Consider the following 27380-nt stretch of genomic DNA (forward strand, 5'->3'; position numbering starts at 1 on the left):
TTTCTTCTGCAGACATGATTTTCATGTCTTCTTGCATGTTGACGGTATTTAAAACTTTTGTCACAGTACGTACACAGATGTCTCGTCGTTAGACCTTGAGTCACCGACGGCTCGGAAAGTATCTTACTTTCAATGCACACTGCTGTTGTAGACGACGAAGTCCCGTATGTTGCATGAACTGGAGATTTCCCAGTCGACATTGACAGATCATCTGTACTGGATGCCAAAGAATCTGATGTATACACGACTAATGCAGAAGCTGGGAATTGCTCACAAAATGTTGTATTTACCAAATGCGATGTAGTTGCAGGTATCGAAGTCTCCTCTGCGTTCGATAATGCACACATTGAAGTCTCTTGGAGTGAAGAGGCAGTAGATACAGCCATCATAGGGATCTCTGGAGATGGTAGCCTCGTTACCATCGGAATCTCTGGAGCTGCTCTCATCGTTGTCATCGAGATCTGCTTCGTCATCATCACCTCCGTCGTCAGGGACCCCGGTGAAGACGCGAGACCCTCCGTCAAGATCTATGCAGTCGTTGACCCCGCTACCAATGGGATTTGTACCGATGTCGACGTTGCTACCATTGAGTTCGGATACACATCAATATTCATATACAAGACTTATATGCAGACGAGCCAATCCATCAGATCTGCATTGCACCACTACAAGAGGTGGACTGAGGGACCTGCTGTCTAAGACTCGCTTAAATAACCATGTTCGCTTGTATAATACGCAAGTCAATACATCATCCATTGTTATTACTTAAAAAAATTAGGAATTTCAAGGATTGAGAATTTAAATTATATATACAAACAACTAATCACACATCCTATATACAAGGTGCATTTAGACTTAATAGAGGAGCAAGAGTCTGTAATCAATGGAACTTTCACAACCCAAACAAAATTTAAAGTAGGTATCCAAATTTAAATATTATTATGTAGAGCTACACATAACATACAACTGACTCCAAATGACTACAACATGTGACTAAAATAATTTATACGATACCAGGCTAGGTCCAAAGTCAATTTTTTTGTACCTCTCATGTACAGTTCAGAGAACCTTCAGTGTTAATATAGCTACAGCCAAGACATGTCCAGTACCATACATCTTCAAAACCTTCAAAGTCGATCCTTGTTAAGCCTTACGACAAAAGTCTCCAAAACAAGAGACCTACTCTACAAGTTTACTAGAAATTTTAAGCTTGTCATAGCACACATCGATAAAAATCTTTGTAAATAACCCAAAATATTATCATACCACTAGCATTCGATTTATGCACATACAGTAGGTCACCAACATATTCGTCAACACATGACCATTCTACATTAAGCTCCTCACTTACTTATATCAGCCTACTCGACTACACTCAGTTCACATAAACTAAAAGAAGTCAAATAACATCCTATTATTTATTTACATTCGAATATTTAACAGCATGCCGACTGCTAATTAAATAAGCCTGACAGTGAACATGTTAGCAAAGTTTACTTTTATATAGGACCAGGAATCCATTGAACCTTTAGAACCTAGCTACACATACACAGTGCTGGATGCAAGGAATTCTACACTCATTAGCCATCACTGACACTCATATTACATCATAGGCACTTGAGTCATCACTCATTTTCCATCATTAACATGCACACAAATGCAAATTAACCATCATCGACTCTCAATCCAACACTCACTTTCCAACATCCGCACTCAATTTAACACTCACTTTCCATCATCTGCACTCAGTTTCCATATTCGACACTCAATTCAACACTCATTTTCCATAGTAGACACTCAGTTTCCATCATCGTAACTCATTTTCCATAATCGACACTCAATTCGACACTCATTTTTCTTAATAGACACTCAATTCGACACACATTTTCCATAATCGACACTCAATTCGACACTCATTTTCCATCATCGACACTCAATTTCCATCATCGTCACTCAATTCGACACTCAATTTCCATCATCGACAACCAATTCGACACTCAATTTCCATCTTCGACACTTAATTCGACACTCAATTTCCATCATCGACTCTCAATTCGATACTCAATTTTTATCATCGACACCCAATTTGACACTCAATTTCCATCATCAACACTCAATTCAACACTTATTTTCCATCATCGATACTTAATTCTACATACTCTTTCCTTCTTCGACACTCATTTTCCATCATCGACACCCAATTCGACACTCAATTTCCATCATCGTCACTCAATTCGACACTCATTTTCCATCAACGACACTCAATTCAACACTCATTTTCCGTCATCGAAACTTAATTCTACATACTCTTTCCGTCTTCGACACTCATTTTCCATCATCTACATACACTAAAATGGATACTTTCCATCATCCACACACACACACAGATACATATATAAATATATGCATACTCAACTCAATTCTTTAAAGTAGCATAGACATGAACTTAATTAGGGGACGAATAACGTCACATTTTAATAACAATTTTTAAAATTATATTTATATAAAAAATACAAAAGTATAAAATTTCATCACTTAATAAACATTACTAACTTATTATATATAGCCGAAAATTCATAGTTCATCAAGAATAGTCCACGTTTCTTTGATAACTGATACAATTTCATCATTTTGCGAAACAAGTAAAAGTCGCAACCTGTTCGTTAACACGTTCGGGTCTTTCCACGATATATAATCAATTACACTTGATGACACCATCTTCTTCGAATGTTTGCTGAACATATTCTGAAAATCATTGTAATAATAATTATGATAATTTGTATCATCATCATCGGTGCTGTCCACATCTTTATCAAACACACTGACATCTTCATCTTGCATATCCCAGTATTTCGAATTTTTTGACATTCGAGTACCATCATTGGCAACAAGCTTACTTGCTAATTTTCCAAATAAATATTCCAAATTCCGTAAAAGTCTACTATAAGACGACTTGTCACTTTTTCTGGAGATGTTATCTTCTACCTTACTTATATCTTCAACACCAGTTAAGCTATTTCCTTTCTCAAGACCTGGAGATATTTTAACACAATCGCTTTTAAGGCTAGGTAGATCAATTTCACTGTAAGACATACTGTCCCCGAGCATAACGTCTCCATCTACGTACTTTATCTCCTGCGCGAGCTTGGCTTTACAAGTTTTATCGTGTCGTTTTAAATTATCTCTTCGTGTCAACCGTCTACCACACTTGTCACAAATTATCATTTGACGGAATGAGCTTTTAACACCATCGGTCTTTTCATGTCTACGAGCATTATAGCTGTTATCAAAGTATTTGCTACAGTATGTACAATGTCCTTCAGATCGAGATCGATATTTGTGTATCGTACCTTCACTAGTCTGTACGTACTCCATAATGGTTGAATAGCAACTAAAAGTATTTTTTAGGTACTTCGTATTTTTACTTGTTTCGCAAGATGACGAAATTGTATCAGTTATCAAAGAAACGTGGACTATTCTTGATGAACTTAGAATTTTCGGGTATATATAATAAGTTAGAAATGTGTATTGAGTGATGAAATTTTATACTTTTGTATTTTTGATATAAATATAATTTTAAAAATTGTTATTGAAATGTGACGTTATTCATGCCCTAAGAAAGTTCATGTGTATGCTACTTTAAACAATTAAGTTGAGTATGCATATATTTATATATGTATCTGTGTGTGTGTGTGTGTGGATAATGGAAAGTTTCCATTTTACTGTATGTAGATGATGGAAAATGAGTGTCGAAGAAGAAAAGAGTATGTAGAATTAAGTTTCGATGACGGAAAAAGAGTGTTGAATTGAGTGTCGTTGATGGAAAATGAGTGTCGAATTGAGTGACGATGATGGCAATTGAGTGTCGAATTGGGTGTCGATGATGGAAAATGAGTGTCGAAGAAGGAAAGAGTATGTAGAATTAAGTATCGATGATGGAAAATAAGTGTTGAATTGAATGTTGATGATGGAAATTGAGTGTCGAATTGGGTGTCGATGATGGAAATTGAGTGTCGAATTGAGAGTCGATGATGGAAATTGAGTGTCGAATTAAGTGTCGAAGATGGAAATTGAGTGTCGAATTGGGTGTCGATGATGGAAATTGAGTGTCGAATTGAGTGACGATGATGGAAATTGAGTGTCGAATTGAGTGTCGATGATGGAAAATGAGTGTCGAATTGAGTGTCGATTATGGAAAATGTGTGTCGAATTGAGTGTCTATTAAGGAAAATGAGTGTCGAATTGAGTGTCTATTATGGAAAATGAGTTACGATGATGGAAACTGAGTGTCTACTATGGAAAATGAGTGTTGAATTGAGTGTCGAATATGGAAACTGAGTGCAGATGATGGAAAGTGAGTGTTAAATTAAGTGTGGATGATGGAAAGTGAGTGTTGAATTGAGTGTCGATGATGGTTAATTTGCATTTGTTTGCATGTTAATGATGGAAAATGAGTGATGACTCAAGTGCCTATGATGTAATATGAGTGTCAGTGATGGCTAATGAGTGTAGAATTCCTTGCATCCAGCACTGTGTATGTGTAGCTAGGTTCTGAAGGTTCAATGGATTCCTGGTACTATATAAAAGTAAACTTTGCTAACATGTTCACTGTCAGGCTTATTTAATTAGCAGTCGGCATGCTGTTAAATATTCGAATGTAAATAAATAATAGGATGTTATTTGACTTCTTTTAGTTTATGTGAACTGAGTGTAGTCGAGTAGGCTGATATAAGTAATTGAGGATCTTAATGTAGAATGGTCATGTGTTGACGAATATGTTGGTGACCTACTGTATGTGCATAAATCGAATGCTAGTGGTCTATAATATTTTGGGTTATTTTCGAAGATTTTTATCGATGTGTGCTATGACAAGCTTAAAATGTCTAGTAAACTTGTAGAGTAGGCCTCTTGTTTAGGAGACTTTTGTCGTAAGGCTTAACAAGGATAGACTTTGAAGGCTCTGAAGATGTATGGTACTGTACATGTTTTGGCTGTAGCTATATCAACACTGAAGGTCCTCTGAACTGTAGATGAGAGGTACAAAAAAATTGACTTTGGACCTAGCCTGGTATCGTATAAATTATTTTAGTCACATGTTGTAGTCATTTGGAGTCAGTTGTATGTTATGTGTAGCTCTACATAATATTATTTAAATTTGGGTACCTACTTTAAATTTTGTTTGGGTTGTTAAAGTTCCATTGATTACAGACTCTTGCTCCTCTATTTATTCTAAATTAACCTTGTATTTAGGATGTGTGATTAGTTGTTTGTATATATAATTTGAATTCTCATTCATAGAAATTCCTAACTTTTTTAAGTAATAACAATGGATGATGTATTGACTTGCGTATTATACAAGCGAACATGGTTATTTAAGCGAGTCTTAGACAGCAGGTCCCTCAGTCCACCTCTTGTAGTGGTGCAATGCAGATCTGATGGATTGGCTCGTCTGCATATAAGTCTTGTATATGAATATTGATGTGTATCCGAACTCAATGGTAGCAACGTCGACATCGGTACAAATCCCAATAGTGGCGGGGTCAACGACTGCATAGATCTTGACGGAGGGTCTCGCGTCTTCGCCGGGGTCCCTGACGACGGAGGTGATGATGACGAAGCAGATCGCGATGACAACGATGAGGGCAGCTCCAGAGATTCCGATGGTAACGAGGCTACCATCTCCAGAGATCCCGATGATGGCTGTATCTACTGCCTCTTCACTCCAAGAGACTTCAATGTGTGCATTATCGAACGCTGAGGAGACTCCGATACCTGCAACTACATCGCATTTGGTAAATACAACATTTTGTGAGCAATTCCCAGCTTCTGCATCAGTCGTGTATACATCAGATTCTTTGGCATCCAGTACAGATGATCTGTCAATGTCGACTGGGAAATCTCCAGTTCATGCAACATACGGGACTTCGTCGTCTACAACAGCAGTGTGCATTGAAAGTAAGATACTTTCCGAGCCGTCGGTGACTCAAGGTCTAACGACGAGACATCTGTGTACGTACTGTGACAAAAGTTTTAAATACCGTCAACATGCAAGAAGACATGAAAATCATGTCTGCAGAAGAAACGCTAATCGTGTGACATTTCCGTGTGACCCGTGTGGTGTACATTTCACAAACAAAAGTAATTTGATTAGGCATTGTAAAAGCAAAGTTCATTTGCAGGTTGTACAGCGGGGAAGCGATGGTAATTGCGATGAATATCTGTATCAGTGCTGCTACTGTGGTAAACGATTTGAACGACTACGAAGTACACGCATCCATTAAAAGCATGGTTGCAGAAGAAATCTTGACCGTGTAAAATTTCTGTGTGAGAAGTGCGGTATACAGGTTACACGAAAATTTTACTTGAAAAAACATTATAAATTTTGTAAAGACGGGTTTCTAGCATAATTTCTGGCCCTCTAAGGTGTTACACTCCTGAACTGATGTATTGAAATCTGTATGAATTATTTGTATTTTTTCACTCTTAAAACGAACTATAATAATTTATTTTAATAAAAATGAATGTCGCTTGAACTGAGAAATGTATACCATGTCAGATTTTATTGTTTATAAATGTACAATTTTAAATAAATTATAGAATTAAAGAATTTTTTATATATTTTTCTTAACCTACTACATTCATCTTAATGTAATAAACTACATGTGACACGTAATTTACGTTGTATTTGAAAAGTCCGGTTTGTCTTGTTTGTGTGTATTATTTTGTTCTACCAATAATGCTGAAGACTGTGTTCTTTTTTTTTTTTTTGCTAAAATTATTTTTGTCTGAGTATGCCATCTGCATTCTTAAGATTTTTATGGGAGATGTTTTGGTAATGTGCAGGTACAGGTAATGCCGTAACATTAGAGCAAATCTGATGGGAACTTGATTTATTATTTTTGAGAAATAATTTATTACTTCCCGAAATAAAACTAACAGACTTGTGGGAAATTTATGGTCTTAAATAGTAACCTGTCATATAAAGGTGTACACTACGGAGGTGATATTAAAAAATTAAATGATGTTAATCAATTGATCATACTTCGGAATACTCTGGTGCACTGTATGGGCTGTATCAGTAAGTTTATGGATATTGGAAAGCGGTTCTTCGTCTTAGTTACTCACTCCTTCGTTGCTGATTACTTACATGAATTTATACAACATGGAAATAAAGAATGTATATTGGCCGAGGTCTTGATTTAAAATATTTTGCTGCTTATAATTATCAGAGTATTGAGTATGGTATGTAGGAATCGACTCCTCTCGTATATGTGCTATACATTTATTTTTGTAGGTAGCAAGATATATATTCGTAGGCTGATTTTCTGCTCTGGTTCAGAGATGTATACTTTGAAGTGGTTCCAGCAAGTACTTTACGTATGCTGGATTACGATTTCACTGGAGTTTTACGTGTACTGAGTTGGAAGGCTAGCGATGTGATGAATGCATGTCTTGAGCAAAACATATGAGTGTCGCAGCATTCTGCAAGCTTGCAATTCCCGCGCGAGGGATCAATGTTCATTTGTAGGTGATGGTAGGCGTGTCTCGATCGAGAAGTCTCTGCCTCTATCCTTCAGAATTTATTTTTTTGCGGTTGACGTGCTTGAATTTATGTACTTTTGAGTAGTCGCACGTGAATATGTTTAAATTCGTATGCATTGGAACATATTTTTCTACATGAGGTAAGAAAAATACATAGATGCTACAATGACTGAGAAAGGTATCGAACACATGGTTCTTACCCTATGAGTGACTAGCACTTGTTTGACCTATCTCCACTAACCCTCGTTTACTTTGTGATATAGATGGGACATGGTTGTTTTCAGACAGATGATGGTTCAAATGTCTTGGACAAAGTGTCCTTTGTAGTAATTACTATGTGTGGTAATTATTTTAGTCGAAGAGATAATTTAATAGAACATGTAAAAATAGCGTGAAGGTTTTTTTATTTGTAAACAAATCATTGATAGGACGGATTTGTATGCAGAAATTGTGGTATACCACATCTCTTGAAGAACACTGCATGGTATATATAATGAAAGACACTTGGGCTCAAGAAACTACACTATAGTTGGAAAGGATGATGCGGTTCCCAAGATTAAATGAAAAGAACTTTGATGATTTTTTTTCTATATACTAAGATGATTTAATTAAGTATGTGATGATGGGATGACAGATTAAATACTAAAACTGGACTCATAGGATTTTACAGAAAATGATAATGGAGCTCACAAGATCATAGATTGTGGTACATCTCTGACACCTGAAATGTGGAGACGATATCATAAAATGAGTGATATTGATGCAGCTCATGACAATATTGATGACAGCTACGATGATGATGTCTTTACATCTGTGATAGTGACACGGATGCGGAGATTTTAAGACAAATAATATTAATATAGAAAAGATGGAAGCTGTAGCACACCGATCATGACGAGAAACAATCATGGAAGGATTTTGATGGTATCGGGAAGACTGAAACTAATGAAGGTATCAACACTGTGAAAATGAGATTACATTCAAGCCTATATTTAGCAGATCCTCCATACTTTGTATAAATGGTGGACTCCTGAAAAGGAAGCATACAGGCGAAAAAGACACTTCGACATCAACGATATCGAGTTCTTGCAGTAATTTGGGTGAAGACGTTGTCTTCTACGGTGATTGCTACAGTGACTGTGAGGCTGTTTACAAAGGCATAGACTGTGATACAGAACCTAAAGCTGACAAGATCGAAGCAAGTGGTGGTGTTCTGAGACTGAAGCGATGGAAACGTCGTGTTATAATAAATAAATCTGATCAAGCTTGTGATGATCGCTGGCTAGAAGATGAAAGTAACCCTGAGGTTGGTGTTAAAACGGAAGACACCAGCGATCATAATATTTATAATAAACAAGCAATGATGATGGTGGCATAAGAGATTGATTCCACATCATGGAAAGATCCAAACATATTGGTTGACCGGCTAAGACTGATGGTGGCATCTGTTCGTAGAGGAAACTACTCGCATATCGTGGAAGTATCGACCATACTTAAAGAACTTCGGAACGCTGGCTGCATACAATAATCATTTGATTAACTGTCATGTGTGTACTATTGAAAAATAAATGAATTATTTATTTTTTAAAAAAGTATGATTTATTTCTTGTATCCTGATTTCCAAATAAGCCTGTGTTTCCGCTACTGTGTGTGTGATCATTCCGTTTCCTGTGTGTACTGTGTGTACGTTCCGATTTCCTGTGTGTACATTCCATTTTCCTGTGTGTACATTTCGTTTTCCTGTATGTACATTTCGTTTTCCTGTGTGTATATTTCGTTTTCCTGTGTGTACGTCCCGTTCCCTGTGTGTACTGTGTGTACGTTTCGTTTTCCTGTGTGTACGTTCCGTTTCCTGTGTGTACTGTGTGTACGTTCCGTTTCCTGTGTGTACGTTGCGTCTCCTGTGTGTACGTTCCTTCTTATGTGTGTACTGTGTGTACGTTTCGTTTCCTGTGTGTAAATTCCGTTTTTCTGTGTGTACATTACGTTTGCCTGTGTGTACATTCCATTTTCCTGTGTGTACTGTGTGTAAATTCCGTTTTCCTGTGTGTACATTCCATTTTCCTGTGTGTACATTACGTTTTACTGTGTGTACGTCCCGTTTTCTGTGTGTACTGAGTTCATGGTCTATATGACTGACATTGCTCATGACCCGGTCTCATGGACTGAAGGCAATTATATGATCTATATGTATGGCTTTGTACATGAACGGTTTAGAGGTTATTCTGATTATCTAAAAACTAGAATTTTATGTAAAGCATAGCGACACTGTATTTATTTAGATGGTCAGGTATATTGACTTGTGTTTTATTTTTGAATAGTGAATGATTAATAAATTACAGGAACGGCAATGGAAAACAGAATCTAAAATTTATTTAATATTTAGTTACAAGTGTCACTGTTCAAGTATCGAATCGAGGGCAGGAAACCAGCGATTCAATATGTAAATTAATGAGTGAATTTTTTGATGAATTTTGGATTTTTTTCCTGATTTTCTAGCTAAATAATTACACGATTTCAAGATGGCGCCCAAATTTCAAGATGGAGGGGGCACCTCGTTAATAAATGTTTACTGCACTGTAGCGGGTTAGAATAAGACGAGTACACACACACACAAGATGGAGTACTCCAGCAGGTGGTAGCTCCTGGTAGCATGTACTAAACATAAAATGATGGATCCATGATGGTCGACAAGGACAAAGTCAAATTTAAAGGACAAAGTCAAATTTCAAGGTCAAGGTCAAATTTCAAGGTTAAGGTCAAATTTCAAGGTCAAGGTCAAATTTCAAGGTCAAGCTCAAATTTCAAGGTCAAGGTCAAAGTTCAGGTCAAGGTCAATGTTCAAGGTCAAGGTCAAAGTTTAAGGTCAAGTTTCATGGTCAAGGACAAAGGTGTGGTGACTAGATACTTATACTAACATGGTATCAGCACACTCTAGCGGACGAAAACAAGATGGTGATCTCCAGCGGGTGATTTCAAGATGGTGGTCATCACGAAAAGTGCAACAGTAGTTTTAAGGATTTTTTATTATTTAATTAGGTTGATTAATTTTTTTATGATTTTTAAAAATTTTCCCGATTTTCTAACATAAAAATTACGGATTTTCAAGATGGCGACCATAACGATAATTGCAACAGTTACATCTTAATACAAGATGGTGGTTCTGTCTCGAGCAGGTGGTGCTATTATTACTTTAAATTAAAAAAAATTATAAGTCCAAATATGCATGTTATTTTTATATATACCTGATTTAATTTTCAGTCTGGTAAATGTCTTGATGGCCGAGCGGTTAAAGGCGTATGATTTCTAACCTAGAGATCAGAGCTGCGATGGTTCGAATCACAGCGTTTCCAATATATTTTTCATAAAAAATTAAATTTAAAAGGTCGATAAGGTTCATGATAGCTATGGTAGGTAATGGAACATCGACCTTATGTGATGAGACAGAGCGACGCTGGCGCTCTCTCGGAACAAACGACAGAAACAAAGTCGACGGTATCCAAGATGGCGGATGTCACAGTAATAAATGATTACTGCACTGACATCAATTTGTTTGGCCTAAAGTCATTTGACATAAAATTATTTGGCCTAAAGTCGTTTGGCATTAAGATATTTGACCTAAAGTCATTTGACCTAAAATTGTTTGGCATAAAGTCACATGGCCTAAAAATATTTAGCCTAATTTTAGGCCAAATTATTTTAGGCCTACTGGCGAGTACCCGAACAGGCTACATATAGTTGGCCATTGGAAAAGCATGGCTTTTCCAAATGCACTCCTGCTGCCTACAATGTTTCCCTTACACTTTGTTGATGGCAACAGCAAAACTAAGCCTGACGGGAAACTGAACTCTTTTTAATTGGAACGATAGATAGTTGGAATTCTAGGAATTATAAGATAACACTTTCCCCTTCACCGACACCTGTTAAAATTGTGGCACCCAAGTATATTCTGCCCCAATTGAGTGATCCGAAGCCTCGTTCCATTACATATTCGAGAAGCATCTAGATTTCGCATAAGCATAACTTGTACATTTGGTTTCATTTGAAGTTTATGTGAGGGTACACCCGAAAGTTCAAGTGAATTTAAAAACTCCGCAGGATTTGAAGTGATTTGTTCTGTATCCATGATTGTATCTATTGACAAATACTCCTTCATTTCCCCTTGTACTTCTTTTAAAATAAAATGTTGCTTTTATTAACGATATAATATTTTGGTGCAAATATTTCTCTTACGCATAACCACTGATAACAATTCAAATTTTGCTTTGAAAATCCGGGAAAACTTGAGTAATAAGATCCACATAATTTTCTATTAAATTAAAAAAATTTCTTGAAAGTAAAATATCAACTTCAGTATCAACGTCCAAGCAACCATTACCAAAGTAAAACAACAAACACCTAACCTCAAAAATTAAAAAAAGTTTAAGTATTGCTTGGTGGTGACAGAAAAATAAATTGAATAGTTAACTGACCGCCGGCATTACAGTATTGCATACAGTATTGACGAATTATTTAATTTACTTATTGAAACGTCAGATGGCATTAAATTTCATTTTAATTTTTCAAACACTCAGTCGGACGATCATACATACCAATATCAAATTTTTTGCCTTTAGGAAAAAATATTGTTTTTTATATAAAAAAGGTGCTATGTTCTTTACTGTATCCTTGAAAATATGCGCTCAAAATTTTATGATGATCGGTTGAGTGGTTTCCGTGTGAAAGCGTAACAAACAAACAAACTCACATTCGCATTTATAATATTAGTAAGGATATAATGATACCTTGAATAAATCAGGAAGAGAATAAAGTAAAAAATGCATGAAATGAAACATAAGATACTTTGCTAAATAATTATGTTACTAGTCAAGTGAAACCGAAAGACAAGGTCGGCGTATCACTGCACAGGAAACATTTTTTTTGTACTTTTGCAAGTGATAATTTATAAACTATTTACCAAGCAATTGTATGTTTTACTACAAGAAATATATTGTAAATTCTTTAAACACTTTGCTATGGATATATATATGTATATATATAAATATATTAATAATGATTTTTATGGAAATTGTACTGAAAATTTCTAATCGCACTTATGGACATTGGCGCATAAATTTAATGTTTATATTGATGAAAATTGCAAGCTGTTATTTTTTACATAGGCTATCGGGAAATATTATCAAATATTCAACAACATGTGACATTTATTTTGTTTTATTATACATTTAATGTGTGTAGTTAATGCTGTAAAGCTTCTCAAGGAACGGTTCATAAAAAAAACATACTTTAATGTATGTTCTGGGACAACACAAAGCATAAATGTCCGGACAAAAATCTGAATTCGGTATTACAGCGAATATCGTTTTGTAGTGATACAGTAGCTTTCATGTAAATGTACAAGCCGTTTGAAAAATAAGAGGTAGGGAATGTGGAAGCCGAGGTATGATGCTGTTTCTCAGACTACTTCGAAGTCAAAATGGAGGGAGCACTTTCAGTGTTACAACGTCAAGGATGTGTGCATTGTCTCACATATGCAATGTGAGATACAGTGTTGATAACAGCGCAAGAGCCAGGTAACAGTCAGTAGCGTTCTCCCTGGCCTTGAATCTGTTAGGAGGGAGAGCATAGGCGTGTGATGCTCGGCACGTAAGCTGGTTTCTTTGTCCCCTCATGTCGAGTCTGGTCAGGCGAGACCTGCCTGGCGACCATGCAGCTCTCGCGGACTTCCAGTGGCAGATGGAGAATGTGGAAACGAGGAACAGTCAAGTCGCGAATAACAGCCCGCGGGCGTTGAACGAGGACAAACACGAGAACCTGTTCCAGGGGCTGCTCCCAACATGCAGGTGCAGTTACCTTGGAGCCAGCAGTCATATCGCGGCCAAGGCTGTGCGCAGTCATGCAGAAGTGGTGTGTGAGGGCCGAGACCTCGACATACTGCAGGCATTCACAGCCGTGGGAAGCACAAGGAATAACAAACAGCAATCACCGTCAAACGAGAGTGGATTTCATTTGTATTGTTGACTAAAACAACATTTTGATTACGTTCTTAAATACGTTTGTTTACGTAGCCTACATTGACTATTCAATGAAAGTTTTTTTTTTTAATTTTTTGCATTTAGTATCTTAAACTATGAAATTATTTAATACTATGCCCACTAAGGTATTGGTGGAATTTTCATAACCAAAAAAATCTATTAAAATAATTTACATAATAAGTGGTCCTTAAAAAAATTTTGGCACAAATATTAAGATACAATTTAGAAGGTTTCAAATAAGTTCGAAATGAAATCCATAGAGTAGAGGATAAAAGTTTTGTATTTTTTTTTATTGCAGCCCTTGGTTTTTAAACACCTTAGAATAGAAGTTAGTCCCATAAAAAATTATTTCAAACAAAATGTTTAAAAATTATTTAGGATATTTGCAAACATTATAACGAATTTAAATGTGTACCTAGTACACATAAAATGTTTTGTATTGTCTTTCAATCGTTGCTGTTTGTAACTTTTATTTAAAACAAAGGTTTAAGATAATATTTAGAAAAACAACTGTTACAGAATTTTTGTTCACCCAAAAAGAAAGTTTTGAATTATTTTTGTCTTTTAACCCTGATTTTTTTCTAAAGCTTCCAGTATTTGGTTAATTATATAAAAAAAACTTTTCAAGCCAATAATTAAGGAATTAAGCAATTAACAGTATTATTAAAATTTTGCCTAAAAAGAAGGTTAAACTCTAATCCCTGCCCCCTCCTTATTTCATTAGTGGTTGGTAGTGTACGAAATTATTTCAGTTAAAATATTTAAAAGAATTATAATGAATAAACACGGATTTGATAATGTATATGACACAGAAATTTGGATTTTCATTTCGTTTATTTAATAATATTTTCTGGCAGAAATTTTACGTCTGATCAAAAGTTGCTCAAAATATGTTTGGATGTTAATTTTTTAAAAATTTACACAAAATTTAAATAGTTTTGTTCCTGTGGCTACCAAGGAATATTTGACTTATTATTTTGTTCTCAAAACTCTTTTTTTTTTTTTTTTCCACCACTTGCAACTCTGGTTGGTCATAACAAAATTTTATGTTGAGAATATATTTATTATTAGTATAACGAAAAATTATAAATTCATACGATTTGATGTCATTTGTGTTAAGGAAGTTATAGCAAGTTTACTGTTATTCAAAACCTTCTCTTTTGCTAACCCTTTGGGTGAATTTTGACCATTATAAAACTCGATTGAGTTTTTTCATAACTTTATTTTTGTATCACTTTGGAAAGTATTTCTCAAATATTAGTAAAATTATTGGTCCATACAAAAGTGATATATATATATAAAAAAAATTGAGTTTACTATTCGTATTGGAGTCTACGGCTAAAAAAAAAGTTTAAAATTTTTCCTAAAGGGGCGATATATAGTAACTACGACAACTAGTAGTCTTTTTTTTCCAAAATCCACCTAATAATTTTTTTAACGTCATTTTTTTAAGTATCTTAATACATTGCTATAGCATAAGTTAAAACAATAATATAAATTTGTTGTGTTATAAAGAAAGAATCCATTAAAAACTTAACCAATGAATTAAACATTATAAAAATAAAGTTCGTGATTACATGTAAAATATATAAAATGTACCTTGTGAAGCACTAACTGGTGTGAACCAAGAAGCTAAAAATTTACATTTAGTGAAAATAAATTTAAATGTTATTTACAGGTATTTTTAATTAAATATAATAATAATGAGTTTGAAGAAAATTAAATAGCAAAATTGTTGTGCTGTAAATATGTTTCAACGACTTGATCCGTGGGTTATCGATGAAGACCCATAGTAAGGAATGGCCTTATTATGCTAATTGTGTCTAATACTTTACCATTGTTTTAAAAGATTAAATGCAAATATTTAATTTAAAAAAGTGAACTGTCTATTGTAACATAAATCTTAAAATTAATATTTATAATTTAATATTTAGTTAAAATCTAAAGACGTTTACTTATATTAACCGATATTTCAATATAATATTACTAAAATTTCAAAGCACAAATAAAAATAATAAATAAATTTAATGGCCTTTTAAATAAAAATGTATTTTATATGCTATGATATTTTTGCAAATATTTAAATTTTTAAGAATTTTTAACATTTAAATGTTTGTTTTCACAAGACGAAAATGTGTATTACTTAAGAACATATAAAAACCAAAGCCTTGTACTTAATTTTCTTGTTTAATTAACTCCGTTTATACTTTCTTTGTTTTAGTGAAATAATTATTAATCCTGAGTTCCTGTAGGATCTAAAGTTTTGAAACTGGTTTCGGTTTTTACAAAACGGAATTTATTTTTTTATATATTTAATGACGTTCAGTTGGAATTGATTCTTATTTAAATTTTACATTGGCTACACACTCTGTTACTTTAATAGTTTTATTTTCATGGTCACTATTCTCGGCTGCTGGTTACAATCCAATCGACAGTAATCTCGCGGGTCGGACGGGAACACAGCCCAGGTTGGCCAGCCTGGGACAGGAAGCCACGTCACGTAGCGACTGTCATTTAGTCCCCCTGCACGGCGCCTGTCACCGCAAGTGCCTCACTGTCTGGCCGACTCTGACATCTGCGAGACTCTGCGGATACAGACATCTGCATGACATTATTGAGTGATTTTAGTTTTTTATGCAGTCTCAGAAAAAAAAAAAGATTGTATTATTTCCGTTTTCCTGTTTTTTTTTTTAAATGATTTTAACACATTAAGTTATTCACCGAAAAAATACTACCTATTGAACCGAAGTGTGTTTTTCAAAATTTTTATATAGTTTTTCGTTTTATGGTCCATAGACTCCAAAACCATCGTCTACAAAAAAGTTTATATATATCACATTTTTATAGACACGACTGTAATATTTAACCAATCACTTCCAAATTGATACGTAACATATACTAATCGAAATCTTGGACAAGCTCTTTAAAAGTCAAAATCCGTCGCAAGGGGTGGAACAGGGAAACGTTTTTTTAAAAGCAAAAAAAAAAATATAGTTACAACTCCCATAGCATGAAGATATTAACATTCGTTTAAAACTATTTTAACACGTAGAAGTTATATCGAAACCTTTTCTTGTAAAAAAAGTTTCATTCTGCAATGGGTGCAAAAAAAAAAAAAACAAATATTAAAGAACATATAAATAATATCTCCCTTCATCAAAAAATGTTCAAATTGTATGTAAACATTATAATAAAATTTTTATCTAAAACCTTGGTTCATTCATTTTTTTTTACTCAGACCAAACGTTTCTGAAAGGGGTTTAAATAACAAATAATAAAAATAATATTTTTTTTTTCCTTTCTTAATATATAACATATCAAATCGATTGTAATTAATTAAATTAATCCTAATATTTATTTATACTATTATTAAAACAATTATGAAACAAATATATAAAAGATAGAGAAAAACATTTCAAATAGGTATTCTTTAAGTAGTATAGAATAGGGGATACTTTAATTACGACCACATTATTTTTGCAAGTGATTAAAGGTAGTACTTGAACTAAAAACATTACATAACTTCCATACAAGGCATATTATTAAATTTATTCTTAAGTTATTCAATGCTGGATATATTGAGTTAAAAACATTCAAAATATTTTCACTGAAAGGAAAATGAGAAAGTGTTTAATAAATCATTTTACAATATTGGACAACGTATAGTAGTTATGTACATAATATCATAATAGTTTCAACAAGTTTATAGAAATTTCCAAAACATTTTCAGAACAAACAGGTATTTTGAAATCTACGTACGCCTGTAGGGTATGGCGAAAAGGATATATTTTACATTTATACTTGGCTATGATAAACTTTCTCGTAGTTTAATCTCCCCAGCGTTAGCAGTACTGCGAATACTACAACTTTCACTAGTATTGCTGTCTTACAATTATACACTGGGCATTGTCAACCTTTGTATACATAAATTGCCAAGTATATCACTGTCTCAAGACAACAATATGTTCAAAAGAACTCACTTTTAACACCCGTTAGAATGTGTTGTTAACGACCTTCAAATGAGAATGGCCTATTTATATACAGCTAAAACTGTGGAAATAAAACTTTTTCTTACAAACTAGAATTTCGGAGGGAGGGTATCAAGGTCGACTAGTATAAACAAGTTTGCTAGACTACGTCCGGCTCATTTAAAAACTTGCTACTGAACATTTGGCCGGGTTATAATATCAACATGGTGGTGCCGCAGTCGTGGGCTGTCTGGTGCGTCTCGGCAGTCGTCATCAGCCTGGTCAGCATCGCAGTGAGATGGTGCTTCCATCGAAGCCGCTACTTCCAACTGGGCGAGCGGGTACCCGGTCCTGCTGGGGTACCTCTTCTGGGCAACACTTTGCAAGTGGTCACTCGCAGGGAAGACATCTTGAGATTCTTCAAGGAGCTGCGCGAATGCTACGGTGCCGTGGTTAGATTATGGTTTGGACCAGTACTTTGTGTTGGGTTGATGGACCCCAAGGACATAGCAGTCATATTAAGTAGTAGCAAAACATTAAACAAGCCAATGTTTTACAATACCCTTAACGTTCTTTTCGGTAATTCGTTGCTTACTGCCGAAAGCGAAGATTGGAAGAGATACCGTAAAATCTTAGACCCAGCCTTCAGGAACCAGATCGTCGACTCATACGTCAACACGTTCCACGGGAAGAGCCAGCGGTTGGCAGACCTGCTGGAGGCGCACAGTGCGGGAGAGACAATAAACATGGTGGACCACACCATACCCTGCGCTCTGGAAATGCTTTCCGAGACGAGTCTAGGCGTGCCGATGGACATCCAAGGTAAAAACCACATTCACAGTGCTGTTGAAAACTTTCCAAAACTTGCTGAAATGGCTTCCTTTGTTTTTATCACACCTTGGCTGTGGTTTAGTTGCACTCTTAAGTGCTATCTAATTTATTTTAGAATGGTTGCATTAGTCACGCCCATTCGTAGTTTTGTAACTCGTATAGTCAAAGATAAGCTGGATTCATATATTCACTTTAAAAATAAGGTCACTGATAATCAGAAAGACATTGACACACCGGAGCAACTTGGGTTCCTGGAACAAATGGTATCAACTTTGGTAGAAAATCCAGAACTATTAAACGAAGAGGAACTAAAGGACCAGACCATGTTAGTTATCGGAGCTGGCACAGACACTACAGCCTACACTGTAGCCACAACCTTGATGCTCCTGGGATTACATCAAGATGTGCAGAGAAAAGTCTTACAAGAGCAGGAAATTATCTTCGGCGAAGATATGAGCCGATCCGTCACGGCAAAAGATCTGAAGGAGATGGTGTATCTGGAACAAGTGATCAATGAAACTATGAGGCTTTATCCCGTGATACCACTTGTAGCGAGGAGGGCTGACGAAGATGTTCGTGTTAACAGCTACACTTTTCCAGCAGGAGCTATTTTCGTAATCCCAATTTATCTGGTGCACAGGGAGTCAGATTATTTCCCGAACCCGGACGCATTCGATCCTGACAGGTTCAGCAGAGAGAATAGTGCCAGCCGCCCTGCTTCTTCGTTTATTCCGTTCACTTACGGTCGCAAGACGTGCATTGGCAAGCGATATGCTTACATAGCAATGAAGACCATGTTGTCAGTGCTGCTGAGAAGATACGAAGTTCTGGAATGTTGCTCCAGAGAATATATGGAGTGTTTTGGATATAATTTTTTCTTGAAATTTCAAACTGGCCATAAAGTTAAGCTGGGACCGAGGATGAAGTGAATAGCGTATAAAGTTGTTTTATGTGTAATCATATTAGTCCTCGGTATGCGGCCTTTGGTAGGAGTAATTTCGTGACTGGCACGGAACTCTAAAGAACGGAAATGTGTAACCACAGTGCTGCATCAGCGAGAAAGTATCATAAATCTCGGAAAGTCTGCGGAAACCTCGTGATTTATCCGTCCGTATACATATTCTTTATAGTAAGGTAATAAACATGTGCAAATTAATGCCAGAATCTAAAAGAAATAAAATAAAATTGATCACAACAAGAATATAATAAAGAAAGAATATGTTTAAATGTACGTTATTTTGTAAAAATGGGTATAAAATTCAAACCAGCATCGTTGGTAAGAATACATTTTAACACGCAATAATTATAAATAACTGACTGCAGTACCCGGCGTTGCCCGGGCTGAACACAGGGTAATTTATTATCTGCGAGTTAAAGCAAAATATATAGCGCTACATGACAGTGCAGTGGACATCAAGTAATGACACAAATGATTTTTGTCTTTGAGATATGATTTTCTGTTTACACATGGCGATCGGTTTAGTTAGAAGTTTATGGACTCTAACGCCATTTAGCGGTAAGTTTCACAAAATGGGTATCATACAATATTCTCCATGAAAATCACGTCCATATGTACGCCAACTTTCATGGCGATCGTTCAAACGGTGTCGGAGTTTATCGACGTCATACACATATAATAATGTAATTTTATATATATTGATAATTATTTATATATGTATTTTTTTCACTTGGCTTTTGGGAAAGTAAGCGATTATCATGTGCGAGTATTGCGAATTTTTATTATTTATAATTATTGAGTATTCAAGTGTTTTAGCTATTGCTTTGTTACCAAGGATGATGTTTAGATATATTACCCAAATTAACGAGGTAAGCATTATTTAAACGTAACTTATCGTTAGTATATTCTTGTTGCGAGTCAAATAATTTTTTCTTTTCAACTGTGAATTTAATTTGCATTTGTTTATTATTTAGTTCTTAATTACTTTCTTATGGTTAACATGAAAACCTCTACGTGTTCTCTTTTTTTCGCAGATCAGAATGTGAACTAAGTGCATCATATCTATTCCGTAACTACCTGAAACAAGAAAAATTGTAGGAGATAAATAAAATTTTAACCTGGGTCGTTTTGTTTTTGATTCGCTTAGGTTTGGTTTGGTGAGTTTATATTATTATCTTGTTAAATATAGTCATACTTATTTTTCAAAAATAGAAATTTGTTTCAAGTTTTTCCCTTAAAGGAAATCTTTTCGTATATTTATCACTTTCGACATTATTTTAAAGAAATATACGCCAAATATTGTCCGAATTTCGTATTGTTAATTTATTTTGCAACACGAGAACACCTGAGTTTGCTCCATACGCTTGTTACCGAGGTTAGATGATACACATAACTGGCGAGTAATGAAACACGAGATCACAATTTAGTTTTTTTTTACTTTTTTATTTTGCATATTAAAATGTATAAATTAAACTTTACTTTAGAAAGTTGAGCATATATCTTTTTTAATTTAAGTAAGCAATATATATATAAGTTCAATATAGCTTGTTATTGCGTTTAGATAGAATAATTTTCTGTATGTTTGTTAAAATTAATGCAAAATTGTATGTAACTCTCATATAAAATTATTTTTTTATATATTTTTACCTATGCAATATTTTCTCTCAAAGACTTGCATTTGAACTATTTATTTTGGTTGTCAAGTAGTTGAAATTCATTTACACGAAGTATTAAAAATATTTGGGACTATGTAGAAGACAAATTAATGTTGACTTGAGAAAATACCTTGTTATCTGTGAGCTTGTGTGCGTAAGTAAGGTTAAATGTGTTTAGGTGTGGTATACCAAAGAGTACGTCTGCATTATCTATTAAAACTATAAACAAATTAAGGTGTTTTCTAATGTCTTGTTTCAACAATTACATAATTGATTAAAATATCTAATGAAATTGATTCCATATTTAAAAATTGTTTATAGAGTTTAAATAATATAAAATTTATCTAAATGCTTCATTTTTATCCGTAAAAATTTAACTAATTTAAAATTTCAGTTTGATATATTGTCGCAAAGGCCCTCGGTCTCCGACAGGATCTTCACGAATGTCACTCAAAATAAAAAGTAATAGAATAACATCTTAAGATTTCAAAATAAACATTAGGAGGGGGGGGGGGGGCTAGGGGATGGTAGCAGTAGAGCTGGTACAGGGATTGTCTAACCTCCTTAGGACAGGGGGTGTAGGGTGTTGACTGAAAGAAAAAAAAGTATTATTTATCCCACATCGTTTCAGGTTTTATTTCCGGTAAATGATGACCAACACAAAAGTAAATAATTAACTAATTAAATAAATAAATAAAGTCAATAATGTCAAAATACTCTGGTAAGAAACAAAAAAATATTAAATACTCCTTTGACTTAAATAAACAATAATTTATCCTCTTCTTAGAACGAGTATTTCTTTTTTAAAATAACATGATTATTCTTAACGCATACCTCGACCCATCCTTAAGCTAAAATTAATGAAAGAAATTTTACATTACTGGATACCACAAACTGCCTGCAATCCTGGAAATTATCAAAACGTTAAGTCATTCTAACACAATTTTAAAATACGCCCACAGATGTTACAAGAGGTGAAGTAAAATTACGAGTTCGCCATTACTTACAACACCTTCGAACGGCAGCACGCAGCTACCCGCCAAGCCGGGGCTCCGACAGACCTCCAACAACTCTCCGAGAAGAACCACCCCGGGCGCACCCAGGGTGGCCCCCTTTATTACATTCACTTCACAACGTCATCACGTCGAGAACACTCCACGCGAAAACAAAAATCCCGGCCGCGATTTCACAACACAACCGCCATTCCGCCAACCGACGCTATCCCCCCCCCTCCACCGGTCATGCCAGACTCGCACTTCTGCCACCTGGTGGCGACACAAACACCAGTGCGTCACGCGCACGAACAGCAACGCAGCGAAACCAACCAGGGCGGCCAACACTCCCGGAGATTCCAGGACAGGATGACGCAACCGCCCGCGCAGCTGGCCAGGCTCTCGGGCAGCGAAACTCGCCACCGTCCCAGAAAATCAGAGAGCGTTAGCAATCTACCGCGCCAGGAAAACAAAAGTCAATGCCCGAGTGTCGCAAACAAGTGTCAGGAACTCACGCGGGCTCACAAATCATTACATGCGCAAAGCCAAGTTCAAAAAACCCTACACGTAAAATTTTACCGCGTGACATCACTCCGGACGACGAGGGCTTGTGCCCCACAAGCCAAGAACCACAACTTTAAATTTACAAACAAAGGATTGAAAGAAAATTTTACAATGTTAACTATTAAGATTACAAATGAAGCCTGAGAGGCACGAGCCAATTCCTAAAAGTCATAGCAAGACCGGCCAGAGGAGAATCGATAACATAACAACCAGAGGTAAACTTAAAGACGGGTTCGAGGTATCCAAAGATTGATCCGATTGCTTACATCATAAAATTACAATTTCATATCTCCAATTATGAGCGTACATAGTTGTATTGAGCTAAATAAAGTAATCTTGAGGTTTTCACTTAAACTGTGTACAAGCACATTTAAGCCTAACTTGACTGGCCTACAGCCGAGAGAGGCGAAGCATGGTGACAGAACAGCTCGAAGGGGCAGCGGGAGCCATGATCCCGGTGGACGATCTGCAGCTCGTCCCCAAGTCCAGGGCTCCACCTTTTGGAGTAGCACCCCTCAGCTCCAGCCATCTCTGCTGCATGTTGCCAGCAGTGCCATCCGTCAATACTAAGAAACTTTCATACCCAGCATCAGATTCATCAACAAAATAAACAATAACAACAAAAATAATCTTAGGTGATTCAAAAACACAAACTTACATAGGGGTAGCAACATACTTCAACAATAGAAAATGACAAACTCATAAATTTAACCTTTCATTAATGTCATTTAACAACAGTGTCTAACATAGGCAAATCTCAAACAAGGTAGGTATGGGAATCTAAAACCCCTAACCATTGATGAACCCAGGTGCCTGTTTACCCCGCAGATTCAATAATTAGGATACAAAACTTATAACGTACAAATAAAGGTTAACCCGAGCAAAACAAGAAATTTGCAACAAAAAATCCTTCCCCTTTTAAGAGGACCGAGGGCAAAAGAGGATATGCTTCTAGGTAGGAACCAGAAAGTAGTTCAAAAGTTTCAAACGTTAGTTGAAGTCCAAAATCTTCACAGAGTCGTAATGGCAGCAACCCGCTGCGGGATAGAACGTTCACCAAAATCATTAGTACAGAAATGTAGCACTGGCTTCTCAACGTAGCAATGCCATGATAGCGGCGAACCCCACTGCGACCAAGCAGTCTCGTCTCTTCTCTTCTAGAAACTGAGAGTCCACACATACATGTCGCAATCAACTGGGGTCATCCGACGAATGCACTTCCACAGGAGTCACACACAGCCCACAACAATTCCTGGATGGGATAACAGTTACTTTTTCCCACCACCAGGTACAGGCTGTATAGTCCCAGATCCTCGGTAATGAGGATGGACACGATGATTGATGCTATAACAGTTCATCTTCTACACTAGCACCACATGTCGAGTTTAAAGTTGGTCCTGGCTCTCCGAGTCCATGGAAATCTGGTTCAAACGCACAGTACATGACACTGGAAGGATAATGGAGGGGAGGTAAATGAGATAAGGATCTCTTTCTTGGCTTAACCTCCAATCCAGCATAACCTATTGAAATAACAGACACCTAGGATCATCTCTGGTTAACAAACAAAATCTAAATCTTTATAATCAATACACCAATGTGCCCAAATAATTAGTAACTTACTTTGTTTTAAAAACATAGCTAATTCTTCATTAAACAACAAATACCATTTTGAAATAATTACAAACCGCGATAATAGTAAACAATTAGGATGAGTCCATCAATAAAAGAAAATTTACCTCATGGTTTGATAAGTGTGATGTTTACAAGAAATTCATCACCAGTGTTACTGGACAATTTGACCTTTATTACATTTTCATTACGTAATCGTTCTCGTAAGTCCATAGCCTCTCCACTCGTGGATGCCTCAACAGGCGTGACTGGGGACGATATCTTCAAATTTTTCTGTGCACTTCGTTTAAGTTGAATACACTTCCAGATAAGAAAAGCCAACATACCAATTACAATTCCCAATATAAAAACCATAACAGTAAGTTCAGCATTTAACATAGTGGTCTCATCCAGTGCAGCTACACATGGGAACGTTCCAATACCCACAAGGTATGGATTTCTAATAATAATCAAAACTAGGGTACCCCCTATCACAAATAATGCAATACTCTGAACATGTCTGACCATGAAACTCAATACTTCAACCGGTTTATTCAAAGAAATGGGGTCCAATCTAGTGAACCGAGAAACCGTGAAATTCAAATGAGGAATGGCAGAGGGCCAGTCCTCATCTAAACAATCCTCCAATGAGGGGAAAACTGTGTGGCTGGAAGCAGTCCGTGGAAAAATCTTTAATTTCTTTAACCTAGTCCAGGCTGCGGGGATCACATGAAGTAGTTGAAACTTTGACTTAGCTCTATAGTCACAAGGATACAATTCATTAATTTTCAATTCACTATTCAGATACAATCGACAGTCACACGGAACTTCTATGTCCACAGCACCTGGTCGTTCTTCATCATCTATAAACAAAGTTTGGTTAGGATTCTTGGCACACTGTAACTCCACCTTGCCCCTAAGGTGAGTCAAAAAATAGCGTTCCGGCCCAGCCTGCGTGATCATAAGGTGAGTTCCCGAACGGCATTGAAAAGTACAAAGTTCTGCAAGTCTTTCAATTGTAACCCCCTGAAACAAAGCTTTGGAGCACAATGCACTTCCCATGGTGTCTCCTGAATATCTAGGCACAAAACACAAATTCTCCTCCAAAGGCCGGCAGTCCAACAAATTACGTCCTTGGATCGTCACTAGGTGGTTACCATCCACCGCTAAAAAGTTTGGTTCATGTTCTAGGTGACATGTATTATTCTTCCAATGAAAAGGTATACCAACAAACTGAAACAACTTCCAATTAGAGCTATAGCGTACAATAGGGATTTTAACTGACACATACAGACTTTCTTTAAATGCATTACATCTACAAATAGGCAAATAGAAATAAGCCTGAACTTGGGTACTACTAATTGCTAATTTATAACCATCTTTAACAAGGATAGCTTCTAAATCCTGAAATTTTTCCTGTAAAAGTGCCGGCGTAATCAAAACAGAAGGAATCTTATGTGAGCGGCATTGATCCAAAACTTCAATACGAGTTAGAGTGTGAGCTTGCTTAGCTAACTGAGCCGCTAATAATAATTGTATCTGAAAAGAGTGACCTATTTGTTTTACCATTCCGGAAAAACGAACTGTCATTGCTTCTCTAAAAGTTCTCAGGTAATCAGTAAGGTTAGTGAATTTCGTTTGAACTCTTTTCAAAACACTTGTCATTGCTTCATTAACAACACTAATAGAATTACTCAAATTGGCAAGCGCCACATGGTCATCTATGATTTGTGCTTCCATCTGATCAATATGCCGAGAAATCTGTTGCTGATTTAGAAATAAACTTTCTACTTGACTGGTCACTGCCACATCACAACACCATCTTACAAAATCGCCAATAAAAGATAAACCTCGCTTTTCTCTATTAACCACACTGTCATACTCCAAATTCTCACCAGCTGCATCATTTAGTTTATTCAACAGCATATCAGAATAAAACATAACCTGTTTTAATTCCCGGAAAACTGAACACCAGCCAGAGGATGCGTTAGGGGGGCAAGAACTCAAAAGTGTTATACCTTCATGAATTTATGATAATTGTAATGGCCAGGGGGCCTTAAAATTTAAAGGTACCGATGAGGTATACAACATCACCTTTGGTAGAGGTTCGAAATGGGCACCAGCGATGACCCCCACTGTCTCAGGTTGGAACGGCGAATGAGGCGCGTCATCCCCTCGAGACAGCACCAGCATACCCATCAGTAGCCACCAGCAAGTTGTCTTCATTATGAGGGCCCGAGTGGCTTTGAGGGTACCTGAAACACTCTTACGAGCGACTTAAAAAAACAAATCTTAAATTGACAAGTCACTATTAAAAAAAATTACCCAGGACCGAAATGAAATGTATCACAGGTTACAATAAACAACAAACGAACACCAAAAACAAATACTTGATGGCCTTACAAAGAATCTAGACACAATACAAACAGTGCTCACAATTGACATCACCATAAAAAAAATAATAAATAAATAAATAAACTCAGGCAGCAAAGAATGGTTTCATTCTTTCCACATTAGCTACCTCATAGCTAACTTTACCACGTTGACACTTTTTTAACCGATACAGATTATCAGATATTTTTTTTTTCTCAACAACAAAAGGACCAAACCAGCGATGCAACAACTTCTCCGAAAGCCCCTTTTTCCGGATCGGAGTAAACACTAACACTTCCTGCCCCACCTTATAACTCACCGCTCGTCTTCGTTTGTCGTACCTGCATTGGTCTACTCTATCTGGCTTGGGATTGTTATAGCAAAACACATCATTAAGCAAAGAAACATTTTTGGTCCATCTACGTAATTTTGTCTTAGGTCCTGAAGGCATTAACCTGGGGTCAGACTGTTGCTTCTTAGTCAAATCAATATCTTGCACAACAAAAACAGGTAATTCTAACGTTTTCTCTTTGCCCCTTAGGGTTCTACTACTAACTTCCTTTGCTAAATCATTACCTGCAAAACACACTGGAATTTGTTGATGCATCCTAGCTTCGTTGTGCGAATGCTCTTTTATCCTGACACAACCTAACCTCAAAGTAGGTTCTGATTCAATTTTGTTTACTTTAGGAGGATCATCTTGGGTTCCTGACTTCTGTACTTGGTTATCACAAGGGGGTGCGTTAATTTTATCATTTTTTCTGTGTCTGTCCTTAGCCTACCTTACCTCTGCTCCTTGTACTGGAATGCCTGCAGTGGGATGGTTTATTGTAAATAAAGTATTTCTGTTTCCC

The 27380-nt window shown here is 36.1% G+C and overlaps 2 protein-coding genes across 3 annotated transcripts in view; both read left to right on the plus strand.

Moving 5' to 3' along the window:
- The window catches only part of LOC134537880 (neutral amino acid transporter B(0)-like), a 121883-nt gene extending 108282 nt beyond the window's left edge, over nucleotides 1-13601 (plus strand). The window contains exon 9 of one of the 2 annotated variants that reach the window (XM_063378779.1): nucleotides 13366-13601. The gene's annotated coding sequence lies outside the window, so the exon portion shown is untranslated. Of the gene's footprint in view, nucleotides 1-304; nucleotides 348-13365 lie in introns of those variants that run through there. The other variant, XM_063378782.1, reaches the window with a different exon arrangement.
- LOC134537971 (uncharacterized) overlaps nucleotides 1-27380 on the plus strand; it is a 99650-nt gene that overhangs the window by 60587 nt on the left and 11683 nt on the right. The window contains exon 4 of the mRNA XM_063378990.1: nucleotides 17813-17997. Within this exon, the coding sequence (XP_063235060.1) occupies nucleotides 17813-17997 (185 nt within the window). The remainder of the gene's footprint in view (nucleotides 1-17812; nucleotides 17998-27380) is intronic.

Source organism: Bacillus rossius, chromosome 12 (assembly GCF_032445375.1).
Source record: "Bacillus rossius redtenbacheri isolate Brsri chromosome 12, Brsri_v3, whole genome shotgun sequence".
Taxonomy (NCBI): Eukaryota; Metazoa; Arthropoda; class Insecta; order Phasmatodea; family Bacillidae; genus Bacillus; species Bacillus rossius.